The sequence below is a fragment of the Sceloporus undulatus genome, chromosome 1, assembly GCF_019175285.1.
Source record: "Sceloporus undulatus isolate JIND9_A2432 ecotype Alabama chromosome 1, SceUnd_v1.1, whole genome shotgun sequence".
Lineage (NCBI taxonomy): Eukaryota > Metazoa > Chordata > Lepidosauria > Squamata > Phrynosomatidae > Sceloporus > Sceloporus undulatus.
This window is the reverse complement of record NC_056522.1, coordinates 58,939,110-58,951,839: the sequence shown is the minus strand read 5'-3', so window position 1 is coordinate 58,951,839 and position 12,730 is coordinate 58,939,110. Positions and strand designations below refer to the sequence as shown.

The window sequence follows — 12,730 nt, the reverse complement described above, 5'->3', positions numbered from 1 at the left end:
TATTATTATTATTATTATTATATTGCTTGACTTCAGCTGTCATCAGCCTTAGCCCACATCAGTGATGGGGAATCATTGGAATTTCAACCTAACAAGGAGGGCCACAGCCTACCCACCCTGACACAAAAATAGGTCCATGTGTAACTTGTGTTTGTACAAAATCCGCTTCCTGAAAATGATGAAGCTGCCAGTAAACTGAGAAAGCTAGAGTCACCCTTAGCAATGGACTGATCAAGCATTGCTTCAGCTGCTGCTGCTGTGGAAAAGGAATGGATTTGTACAGTGAGCAAGTTTTGTGTGCCATTATACAACTGTTTGCTGCAGTCCCTTGATGTGAAGGAAAAACAATTCCTGTTTTAACATCATGTTAAAGAAAGAATTATGTTTTCAATTTGAAAAAGGACTAGAACCCAATATAATATATATCATAGTAGCATAGCCTCTTGAAAGGAGCTGACAGAGACAGCACTGTTGAAGAAACGTAGGAGTTTTAAGTGTTCAATCAAATTCCAGAGAAGGCAAGCCATTAGATCCATTAGGGAATGTCCTTTTAGTGATCCAGAAAGAAAAAAATTGCAACTGGAAATATATGTGAAAAATAAGAGCAAAGCAGCACAAGATAGTACTTATATCATGTGATGGGTGCTTTTTAACACCAACTGTGAATGCTTTCATTTTCTGCAGGAAAAGGGATTGTTGAGCCCATTCCTCTGAACATTACCACAGGTCTGTGACAGATTTTCAAATTTCTTTAATATTTTTAGTTCAAACATGGTTCAGCTCAATTTGTTAAAGCAGTGCTTTCAATTGTGGAACAGGTCGGAGTGGGCTTGGCCATGAAGAAGTAAAAAAACGGAAAGCTGCTGAAAACCTGGAAAGTTACAGAAGAAAAATGCATTTGAAACAACAAGCAGAACAACAGACGGCTGACCTCTTCAAGTAATGTTCAAGACTTCAATCAGCAAATGACACTTGTATATTTAGAAGGCTGACAGTGCAGTGGGTGACAGTGCAGCCCACGCTTTGCATGGAGAGGGTCCTGGATTTAATTCCTGGAATCTCCAATTATGTGGGGCTCTTTGAACATCTAACTTGATATGGGAAATGTTTCTTATGGATGTGTCATGGGATAGATTAACCTATAAAGGAAAGGTAGGCCACCCAAAGTCCTCCAAATGTTTTAGAGTACAACTCCAACCAGCACAGCTAATGGTACTGTTATCTGGTGCCATGTTGCCTGTCTCTTTTGTAGAGTTGTATTTTCTAACTAATCCAACAAAGAAAAACCATGCATAAACTCAAAGCACACTTATAGATTAGAGCAGGGGTAGGCAACCTTATTGAGCCGGGGGCCGGGTTGCTGTCCCTCAGACAACTGGGGGGCCAAAGCCAAAAAATAAATAATTAAATAATTTTTTAAAAAAAAAAAATTAAATATATAAATAAACCAGGACAAATGTAGGACAAAATTTTCAAATGGGAGACACTTTTTTTTAAAAAAAAATGGAGGACAAGCAAAAAAAATTTGCTGATTTTTTAAAAAATGTTAATATAAATGCATGTTTCTGAGGCTTCTATAGACAATTGCCCCCTAAAGGCCCCAGCTGCAATCGGTGGCAGGACCGGGCTGGGGCCGGTCCCAAGGCCTCGCCGGGCCGCATCCGGCCCGCGGGCCGCAGGTTGCCTACCCCTGGGTTAGAGCTATAAATCCAAATAATGCTGACTTGCAAGTTTTATGGGGGGGGGGGGGTTTCTAATGATTTCCCTAAGAGAAGCTCAGCTAAATGTTGTTTGAGAATGTTATACATGGATCCTCTGCCCAAACAGTATTAATTTCAATGCTTTCATGCATGGAGAGACACTGTAAGTATACATTAGAATCCTAGCCTTTCCTTTCAGGCTCACTGAATGTTTTTACATTGAATCCCACTGTACTCTGTCATAATATTTCAGAGTGAAAACTTTAAAGCCCTTGCTGATAGAGCAGTATCTCTCACTAGTTTCAGTCGTGGAAAGTGTTTTATTTTTTAATTAATTTTGAAAAGTGATACTCTTCTGTTATGTTTATTATTTTTTTTAAATTAAAAGAATGAGACTGAAGACAAAACAAGAGCAACTACAAGTACAGCGGGACCTTCAGAAAAGTCAGAAAGCCTGTCAGCAATTAGATATGCAAAAGGTAAGTTTACATTTAAAAACTGTTTTTAATAGGGATGTAAATAATACTTTAAAAATTGCTCATCCTTGAAAATTTTAGCTTTTCAATGCTGCAAAGAGTTTGCTAAGGAAATCTTCAGAAGTTCCTGCCACAGGTATAAAAATTAGAATGGACTGGCGGTGGCGGAGGGGGGAGGGGTGTCCTGGGAAAACATCTCGGGGGTGGGGTTATAGGCCGCCGCTTTGAGGCGGTCTGCCGCCGCCGCCGCTTGCTCCGTAAGGGAGCCATCGCAGCCACACTGCGCGGCTCTCTTACGGAGCAAAAAAGAAGCTCCAAAATGGAGCTTCTTTCTGCGGCACCCTAATGACGTCGTGAGGCGCCGCTGGCGCACTCGCGACGTCATTAGCGCCGCGACACGTTCGGACGCACAGCGTCCCATATGTAAAGATGGCACCAGCCGTGTGGAACGGCCGGCGCCATATTGTACGGACAGAGTCCGTATTAGACCCAGGGGCATCTAGAAGAGACGCCCCTTTTTTAAAATGGGACGTCCTGCGGACGTCCCAAGTGGCGGTCTATAACCCGCCATGATCTTTACAGTGTAAAGGGATGATTACACCAAGTTTACAGATCATGTGTAAACGCCTTTGGAATTTTAGACGGCTTATATTTGCTTAGGATTTGCAAAATCTGATATTTTGCACAATCGTGCTCAGAGAAACTGCTGTTTTTTTTTAATCAGATTTAATTTATCACTTTTCTTATCTATGCATTAAAAAGAAACTACAGTCAGCCATCCATCTTTGCAGGGTTAGGGACACAGGATCCCTGTGAAAGTGGAAAAACGACAAATGAGTGAGGGAAAGTGGGAGCAGCGTGTGCATGCACTCCTCTTCCTCCTTCGGTGCTATAGCCAGCTTCCTGCAGCTGGCTAAAGCATGGAGAAAAACTGGAGGGATGTTCACGCACCCTTCCTGGCTGCTCCATTCCTTCTGGACATTTCTCCCCGTGGGGAAAAGTCTGGAAAGGGAGGAGGAAGGGACAAACTTGTGAATAATCAAAGCCATGAAAGTTGAGGTCCAACTGTATTTGCCGTGTTTGCTGTAGAGAATAAGGGAAAATGACTTTTACACCCCTCTTTTTAATGTTTTTATGTACTTGATGTCCTAGGATTCAATATGGGTATCTTGCCTGGCAACCCCATATTACAGACTTGGAAGTCTGCAAAAGCTACCAGACTTCAACAAAATATATTTAGTCTTCCAGCCACATAGTACCATTTTAAGCTAATTGAGTTGTAACGAAAGGCTGAAAACAAAAATACAAAAAAATACATCCATTGCTGGCTTTCTGGAGCCACTGATAGAAGGGTAGTGGTAGTTTATACAGTACAGGATAACCAGAGGTGCTCCTTTTCCAGGACATTCTCTACATTTCAGTCTTCTGTCCATGAAGAATTTCAAAATGTCCTCCATTTGGAGCATCACTAAGAAGCATGAATTTATATTTATATTGATGTGTTTCTAACTTTTTTTTTTGGGTAATGTCCTACATTTTTCTTGAATGCCCTACATTTCACAGTGCCTTATCCTTTGTGATTAGGACAGCTGGACACCCTGAGTTTATAAGATTAAGGTCCAAAACATACTGCAGAAATAATCCAGTTTGAGACCACTATAACTGCCCTAGCTCAGTGCTAGGGAATCCTGGGAATTGTAGTTTCTTGTGGCCCCAGAGCTCTCTGACAGGGAAGGTTAAATGTCTCACAAAACTATAGTTCCCAGAATTCCCTAGCATTGATCCAGGGCAATTAAAGGGGTCTCAAACTGGATTATTTCTACAGTGTATTTTGAACATATATTATTTCCTAAGAAGTATATACCATGTAGACATGGTGCAGATTTTTTCTAGAGAGTATTTTACTATTTTAGAGTATTCAAAATATTAAATGAAATTAGCATATATATTTTTCGGTTACCAAATTGCTGAGGAACTGCCCAAGTAGAATGTCATTTCTTTCTGTATTTTCATTTTTAAGGGCCTTGAAATCCCCAAGGAGATTTGGTACTGGATAAAACCAAAGGATGAAAAAGAAGATGTGGAGGAAGAAGAGGAGGAGGAAGAGGAAGAAGAAGAAGAACACGGAGTAAATTTCTCTTTCAGTATTGTTTTAAGCAACTCTGTAGAGCAGATAACATGTGGGTGAACATCAAGAATCTTTAATGTCAAATAATGTTGTGATCTTTTTGCTGTGACCTTTTTCACCTTCTGCCCAATATATGCTTGGATTTCTTGTGTTAAGATGGGCTCTCACACCTGTTTGCTGTTTGCCTTCTGAAACAGGTACCCCTCCACCACCAGCTGTGGGCCAGCATCAGGGCTATGCTGGGTGGGGAATTCTGAAGTTGTTGTCCAAAAAAATATGTAACTTTTCCAAGCTTTACATCAGACTAACATCCAACTTGGTGCTCCTTTTTGGTGGTACTCTTCTTTGGCTATCTTTCCTCTCTGTTCCTTCTGTTCAGCTTACTACCAGGCTGCATATACTGTCCTCCTCCTTTATTAAAGAAGCTTTATGGGTGGTGGATCTGATTAAGATATTATTTTGGTTTTTTGCTACAAGACTTAACCACTCTAGCGAATATGTTTTCTTTTTCTGTTACTATTAAATCAATTAGACTAAATAGATAGAACATAAATAGATATCTAACACACTATGTTTTTAGAGCTTTCTCCAACAGTCATTCACAAAACAAGGAAACAGCAAGAGGAGCATTTTGAGATTTGGTAAAAGAGCCGGTGTGGCATACTGGTTTGAGTGTTGGGCTGCATTCCCCGCCTAGCCATGAAACCCACTGGGTAACCTTGGGCAAATCACATGCTCTCAGCCTCAGGGGATGGCAATGGCATATCTCCTCTGAACAAATCTTGCCAAGAAGAACCCATGATATGATTTCCATAAGAAATGGCTTGAAGGCACAGAACAGCAATAGAATGCTGAAAATAATAGTAAAATAAAATAAACATAAGGTGCCTCCTCTTTGACATGAATATCCTTGATGTTCAGTTTTACAAAAAACTAAACTCAACTTTGTCACCATATCTAGTAACACTATGGCCCATTTTGGACCTAATGGAGATGGTAACTTCCAAGTCTAACATCAGGCCAGGTGGAACAGTGTTGCTGACCTATTGAGTCACTGCCATTTTTTTACTTAAACTCAACAGTGTGTGCATGGAGCCCCTGGTTAAAAAAAAAAGTGACTAATTTCAGTCATTAGAAGACATTTTTAAAAATCAGAATAGTTGCTGTCATTAATGGAATATATGCCTCAAAGTAAGCAGAAGGTGTGAGGATGTTGAATACAAATCAGTTTTGTCTGTATCAGTATAGAGAAATTATCTCCAGGTGAATTCTGTAGTAAAGCTAGGTCCTCTAAGCTTCTGAGCACTGGGATTAAAATGATAGGCTAGGCAATGGCAGTTGTCTCAGAACTTGATTTTCTCCATTTTTCTCCACTTCAGCTAATATCTCCATCAGCGCTTCCAGATTCTATAGCTGGCTGTGTCTGTTGCTAGGTAGAATCATAGCATTGAAAGAGACCACAAGGGTCTCAGCAGAAAACAAGCTTGTTCCATGCTCAGTATGACATTCCTTCAAATATTTAAACATGGCTGTCATATCACCTCTTAACCGCCTCTTCCCCAGGTTGAACATACCCAGCTCCCTAAGCTGCCCTTCACAGGGCATGGTTTCCAGACCTTTCACCATTTTGGTCGCCCTCTGAGCGACCATCTGAGCCTTTGTGCTTCTCCCTGAGTCAGCCTGGCTGTAGATGACCTTTATATTTTTTTCTAGTACAGTTATCCCTCCAGATTCAAGGACTTCAGATTCACGGTTTTTATTATTTGGGACAAAAGGGTGGGGAGATGAGAGAGGGAAGTACACACCTGCTTCTCCTCATCCTCACACCCTCCTAATCCTCTGGCTGTGGGAAGGGACAGGAAGGCAGGGAGATGAAGAGGCAGGTGTGCACGTGTGCCTCTTTTCCCCTGCCCTCTTGTCCCTTTAACTGGCTTCCTAGAGCCGGTTAAAGGAAGAGCCAGGCGAGCTCCTTCTGGCCCCTCCTATGTCTCAGACAGCCGTCCCAGGCATCAAAGGGGAGATGGGAAGGGTTTACCTTATTTGTGAATTTTCCATATTTGCAGTGGCCCTATTCCCTTAACTCCTGTGAATCCAGAGGGATGACTGTAGTCCTGTTTCTGTTTAATAATAATGTAGGTTTGGCAGAACAGTATGCCTTCTTTGTGTCTCCATCCACCTTCGTTCTCTCAACCTCCATTGCTCAGGCATCAATGTGATGTGGGAGTTGTTTGCTTTTACCAGTGAGCGGGGGGGGGGGGGGGCGGCAGAAAAGCAGGATTTGATTAACTGGGCTTCCTTGTGATAAAATACTGTGTTTTTTTACCATTTTTCGTGCCTTGCTGATATGTTTGCTACCTATGAATAAAACAAAATGTGCAGAGAAGTCCAGATAGCAAAGTTTAAAAAAATTTATGAAATGCTATCTCTGACACTTTTTGCAGTAGATTTTCAAGATTTCTCTGTTAAGTATTTTTCTCTTAGGCAGTATTTTGTCACATGGCATACATTGCTCTGTTCCAACGGCTGCTTTTTGGTTGTGCTTATGAAATCACTGAAGATAGCTGGAAATTTGCATTTATATCTCCTCACCTTTCTTTGATGGATCTTGTCCTTCCTTTTTGCTTTGGTCTCAAAAAGTGTTCTTAGGGGATGTTCTGAATAACTTGGATTCGTGTAAACATTGTATGCAACATCCATTGGAGAAAACAGTTAGCATTGACTTTGCACTTGAAATCAAAGGGGTGGATGAAAATACATTGGTCTGCATGTACTTTTATTTCAGTAACATATATCCTGTTGGCAAGCTTCAGTGAATATTTTGTGTCTCGTTTCACTTAACATGTTACTATTTATTTGAAGACAGAAAGCAGTTTGCACCTTCACCCTGAGTAAGCTAAGTAGTGTGCTTGGGGCTGCATCCATACTAAAAAATAACCCGATTTGACACCATTTTAATTGCCATGGCTGAATGCTAATGGGACAGAAGGATGGGGGGGATGAATAGGACAGAAGGGTCGCACCAGAGCTCTGGCAGGAAAAACTAAATATCCCATAATTCCATATTCCATTGAGCCATGGCGGTTAAAGTTAATGACCAAAATAAGAAGTAATTGATGATAGTGTGCTATAAGGTGTGACCTGCTTTAAAATTTAATTAACTAAGCCTTTCAAACTGTAATTTTTTTTAACATAGATAGCATTGGACATAAACTTGCCCTTCCATGAACAGAAGGAACCAAAATCCAGTGGAGTTTCCTGCTGGAAGAAGCAAGGGAGGCAACCTTGAGCATCTTTTGAAATACAACAAATGAAAAAGCGAATTGGCCAATATGCCTCCTTCCTTTGTCCAGCAGGAAAGTCCTGTGGATGGTCTGGATCCCACCCATTAAAGATAATGGCCAAGATCCTGTTCATCACTTGGGCAATATAATGTTACACTGGTGTAGTTTGCATCATTGCACAGCTAGTCATGCACATTATCAATCCAATTAATCACCCACTAGTAAGAACCAGCTCACTTACAGAATCTCCAAGGTGATGCAGCCACTTGTGAAACAATTTATGCTGGCGTATGAGAGTTTGCATAATACTGAATAGAATACCACTGTTGTGCATAATGGAAGGCAGCCACTTGTGTATTAGCATTTACTCCTGCATAAAGAGCTAACAGGATTCTGGTTTATATTCCCATTTCCAAATCTGAGATCACATCTATCTTGCTCAGAATGCTAGATTAGCTTCAGTGGGGTTTTATATTAATATGTACAGTAATTCTGCTGTTTTGTTTTTTAAACAGGAATTGGAAAAGTTACGAATTTTGACAGAGTATTTAAGGAAAGAATATTTCTATTGCATCTGGTGCGGCACAGCCTATGAAGGTAAGCAGAAATCCTTTTTTCCCTTTTAAATACATAGTAGTAATTCTGAAGTAGTAATTCTCAATTCTCCAAGTCAGCACTAAAAGGGCTCTCATCGAACCTGAAAATCCATTCCCTGTTCCTCTTTGTACAAATTTCATCTTCAGATCAAGGCAAAGTCACCTATTTGAACATCATCAATGTCCTGATTTATTGCATTTGCTCATTATATTGATAAGGTAAAATCCAGCTGTGTCCTCCTCCTGTGGGATCAGCATCTACCAGCAGAGATCCCCCCCCCCTTTGCTTTGGAAAGCTGGGAGAACTTTCTCAAGCAGTGTAAAAGGAGGGGAAAGAGCTGTTCCACAAGTAGTCTCTTTTTATCTCAGTGTTGTTTATTATTCTGTTGCTTTCTTGCTTTTTGAAACTGCTTATAAGACTTCAAATATTACCCAAGTTCTTAAATTTTGTTCTTGCTGCATGTAAGAATTCTCACCATAATAAATGGGAGCTCTTGGTCTTGGTTAGTGAAATTTAAATGGAAAAAGGAAAGTGCTAAATATGTCTGGAATTAATTTCAGCCGGTTGTTCTGTTTACATACTTCGTTTGTCTTGTCACTCTTCTTTTTTACTTTACAAAGCTCTTTGTCCATAATATTAATGTAACGTTATCTATTCTGAGATGTATATAATCTAAGTTTTTATAATTTACAGATCAAGAAGATCTATCTTCAAATTGCCCTGGAGACACTTTTACAGATCATGAGTAATGCTCTTAAGAAGCAAAACAAGAAAGCAAAAGGCCTGTTTTAGGTCTATGGAAAGATCTGGGTTCCAGGGACTATGGACTAATTTGGAAGACCACATCATTTTATAGTATTTGGGAGGTGTATTATACGATTAAAATTGGCAACTTACTGAATTCCTGATCATTTGGAGGAATGAATATGAAGGATTTGTTCCCAACGCCACAGAACGTGGGAGTAATGAGCTGTTACGTGTGCAAGTATTATGTTCTTCAAAAACAACAACAGTGAAGCAGTTGAGAGGATTTGGCCATTCTCCCCCATTTCAAGCCGGGTACCTGCTCATTACGTTAGGGGTGTAATGATCTTATTGAAAAAGGGCAGCAGACCTGGCTGATATTTGGGAGTAAGCCTTACTGAACTCAGTAGGTCTTTCTTCAGAATAAACGTAGTAATGGAACATTTTGCTATTGACCAAACTGTTCATATTTGGCAATTTGGCTATGTTATAACAATGATTTTATCAAGTTTTAACATTTCATTGACTTAAAGTGGTTTTTGTTAAATATATTTTGTATACACATTGGTAGCTTGAAGACATTTGCCTAGCACATTTTGTTTAGTAGATTATTTTTAAAAAACATAGATGAAGTGGTTCACACTTAGAAGTGTATAATGGGAACAATGAGGATTTCATTTAAAATGAAGAAGCTCTACTGAGGCAAGAGATAAATCCCGATAGGTGTCTTCATTTTAGGCCATCCATTTTATATGTGCAACCCCCCCCCCTCCAATCCTCTTGTGAGCTGATTCATCTAACAGAAATGTAATTTTGTAAAATTAGGTAAGGTGAAATTCTTGTAGCATAAGCAGCTTGCTTGGAAAAGTGATATTAAATTACACAAAGAGGGAAAATATCAGACTGGGATAATTTTCTTGAAATAGAGGGGGAATAAAAGAACTATACCCAGCATCCAGTTGGGGAACTCATGATTGTGCATAAAGCTGTACTTATTTCCAGCTTACATAATACCTCTTTACAGTACAGGTTCCTTCATTTGCCTGGCAGTGCAATGTCTTCCTATGCAGGTTAGCCAGGATCCCAGCCCATCTCCAACCCCCGCTACCCTACCCCAGTGAAACACGACAAACACTTTTTGGTCCACGGTGTGTGTGCTGAGTTGGATACCTCCATCATCTCTGGTAGTTTTCAGTCCCATCCTTGTAAGGCTAAATAGTATTTTGGCCTATGCCACTCTGAACTGAAGCACACTGAAACTTGAATTTTGCAATTGAGGCCCCGTACAGGCTAAACTAAAGCTGCTTCGAGTCACTTTGGAGGTATGCTGTTTAAATGATGCATGTGTCCTAAGAGTCCAAAAGCCATGCCAAAGCCACACTCTAGTCCTAAGGACTGGAGCATAGCTTTGGTGCAGCTTCCGGACTCTTAGGATGCAAGCATCATTTAAACAGCATACCTCCAAAGTGACTGGAAGCAGCTTTAGTTTGGCCTGTCTGTATGGGGCCCACAATCCCAAATCAATACTCAGCTGTAACACCACTTGATTCAAGCCAGCAATTAACTAGGGCAATTGAGCAGACTTTACAAATCTTGCCCACTGAAAAACGGCTCTTTAAAGAGTTCATGCTTGCCTAGATTAACAGTGCAAAGCTCTATGTCTTTTATTTATTTAGAATGAGACTACTGTAGTCTGAAAATGGACTGTCTCCCAGATTGTTTTGATTACTGTATGTTGAGAAAACTGGTTCAGCTGCAAGCTAAAGAGACTATGGTAAAATGCCAGTGCCTTTCAGCAGACATGCAAAAATTAGGTTTAAGTGAAACATTGTTGATATATAAATCTTTCCTAGTGAAAGATATTCTGTGAAGAAATGATCAAGCAGTTTTGTGTATGTGTGTACCCCTTCAAGTTGTCCATCAGTTTATGACAATCCCAAAAAATTCATAGGGTTTTCTTAGGCCAGGAGTACTCATAGATGATTTTGCCAGTTCCTTTAAAACATAGCCAACTGCATCTGGTATTCATTGGCAGTCTTGCATCCAAGTACTAATCAGACTTGACCACACTTAGCTTCCAAGATTAAATGAGATCTAGTGTCTTCAGGGCATTTAGACCTAATTTCTTTCAAGCATTCAGTTTATTGGAATGATGAAAGCAATTGTATAAGACAGTGACATCAGTTTTATACATAACTATAACAGTACAGCATTAATTTCAAGAATGAGCAAGATGCCAAATTTCAGTAAAAAGTTTTTCCTTAAGAGATTAACATATTCGTTAAAATTATTTCACAGAAATTTCCTAGCATAAATTAGATCTAGTTAAGAACCCACACTGAATGTTCTCCCAAGAGGTCAGCATGTGGCATGTAAACAATAGCAAGTAAGCCCCACCTCTAGCCTAATGAAGAAATATGAGACCTCAAAAGCTTGCACATTTCTCTGCCTTTTCTTTGGCCTGAACCAAACCACTGAAAGGATTTTTGGATTTTTCTTATACTGAGATGGCAACCTCTACATGTTGCTCAACTTGGACATCTTTATCATCAAGATAATGCAAGAAGAGGGATGCAGGAAGTGATTTCAGAGTAGTTATCTCAATATTCCCATCACCACCTACAAAATAATGGACCTGTTTGTGCATCAAAAATGCTTTCAAGCAGGTATGTCTGATGGGTCTTTCATTATGTACGTATATCCATTTCTTACACTGATCCCACACTGCCAATTGATACTTTTAGGACAGGAAATTTTATGCATTAATCATGCATGCAAATTTTACATTAGTCATTACATTAGATTGATTCTGCTATTTGGGGGAATTTGTTAAATTCCTTATACATACAAAGCACTGTTCTAGCGGAATAGCAATGCAGGCAGAGGCCACTCCCCTCCTTGGCCATGTGGGGACCACAGACAAAGGGCAAAAAAGGACAAGTAATATACAGTAATTTCAGCTTCACCCTCCCTTGAGATCCAGGCTGCCCCACCCTATGCAATGCTAACTGCTCCTTTCTTGGGTAGAGAACACTGAATTTCTCAAGAAGTGCCTTTACTGTTCCATCTGGAAAAACCTTTGGATGCTATATAGTTTTGTCACTTTTCTACTAGATTGGTAACAAAGGAAATGCTGTAGATACAGCATATCTTAATTTCAGTAAGTCCTTTGACAAGGTCCCCCATGCAAACAAGCAAATAAAATGTGGGCTAGACAATGTAACTTAGGTGAATTTGATCGGCCAAACCCAAAGGGTGCTCAACAATGGCTCCTTTTCATCCTGTGGAGAAGTGACCAGAGGAGCCCCACAGGGTTCTGTCCTGGGCCCAGTGCTATTCAACATCTTTATCAATGACTTAGATGAAAGAACAGAGGACATGCTTAACAAATTTGCAGATGACACCAAATTAGAAAGACTCCCTAATCAAATTTCAAAATGGCCTGAATAGATTAGAAAGCTGGGCCAAAACTAACAAAAGGAACTTCAGCAGGGACAAATGTAAGATAAGATTCTACCCCTTAGGTAGAGAAAATAAAATGCACAGATATAGGATGGGGGACACATGGCTGAATGAGACTACATGTGAAAGGGATCTAGGAATCCTAGTAGACAACAAGCTGAATATTAGTCAACAGTGTGATGTGCAGCTAAAAAGCCCAATGCTATTTTAGGCTGCATCAATAGAAATATAGTGCCTAGATCAAGGGAAGGAATAGTGCCACTCTATTCTGCCTTGCTTAGGCCCTGCCTGGAATACTGTGGCCCTTATCAGATGAGTGTGGAACTGGGGGTCTTCTGCACT

The 12,730-nt window shown here is 40.1% G+C and overlaps 1 protein-coding gene across 3 annotated transcripts in view; it reads left to right on the top strand.

Moving 5' to 3' along the window:
• GPATCH11 (G-patch domain containing 11) overlaps positions 1-9,078 on the top strand; it is a 12,528-nt gene extending 3,450 nt beyond the window's left edge. For 2 of the 3 annotated variants that reach the window (XM_042451740.1, XM_042451750.1), the window contains exons 4-9: positions 685-726; positions 819-939; positions 2,089-2,179; positions 4,197-4,304; positions 8,101-8,182; positions 8,876-9,078. In XM_042451740.1, coding sequence (XP_042307674.1) covers positions 685-726; positions 819-939; positions 2,089-2,179; positions 4,197-4,304; positions 8,101-8,182; positions 8,876-8,931 — 500 coding nt within the window. In that variant the 3' untranslated portion in view covers positions 8,932-9,078. Of the gene's footprint in view, positions 1-684; positions 727-818; positions 940-2,088; positions 2,180-4,196; positions 4,357-8,100; positions 8,183-8,875 lie in introns of those variants that run through there. The other variant, XM_042451760.1, reaches the window with a different exon arrangement.
• Positions 9,079-12,730: the final 3,652 nt, after the last annotated feature.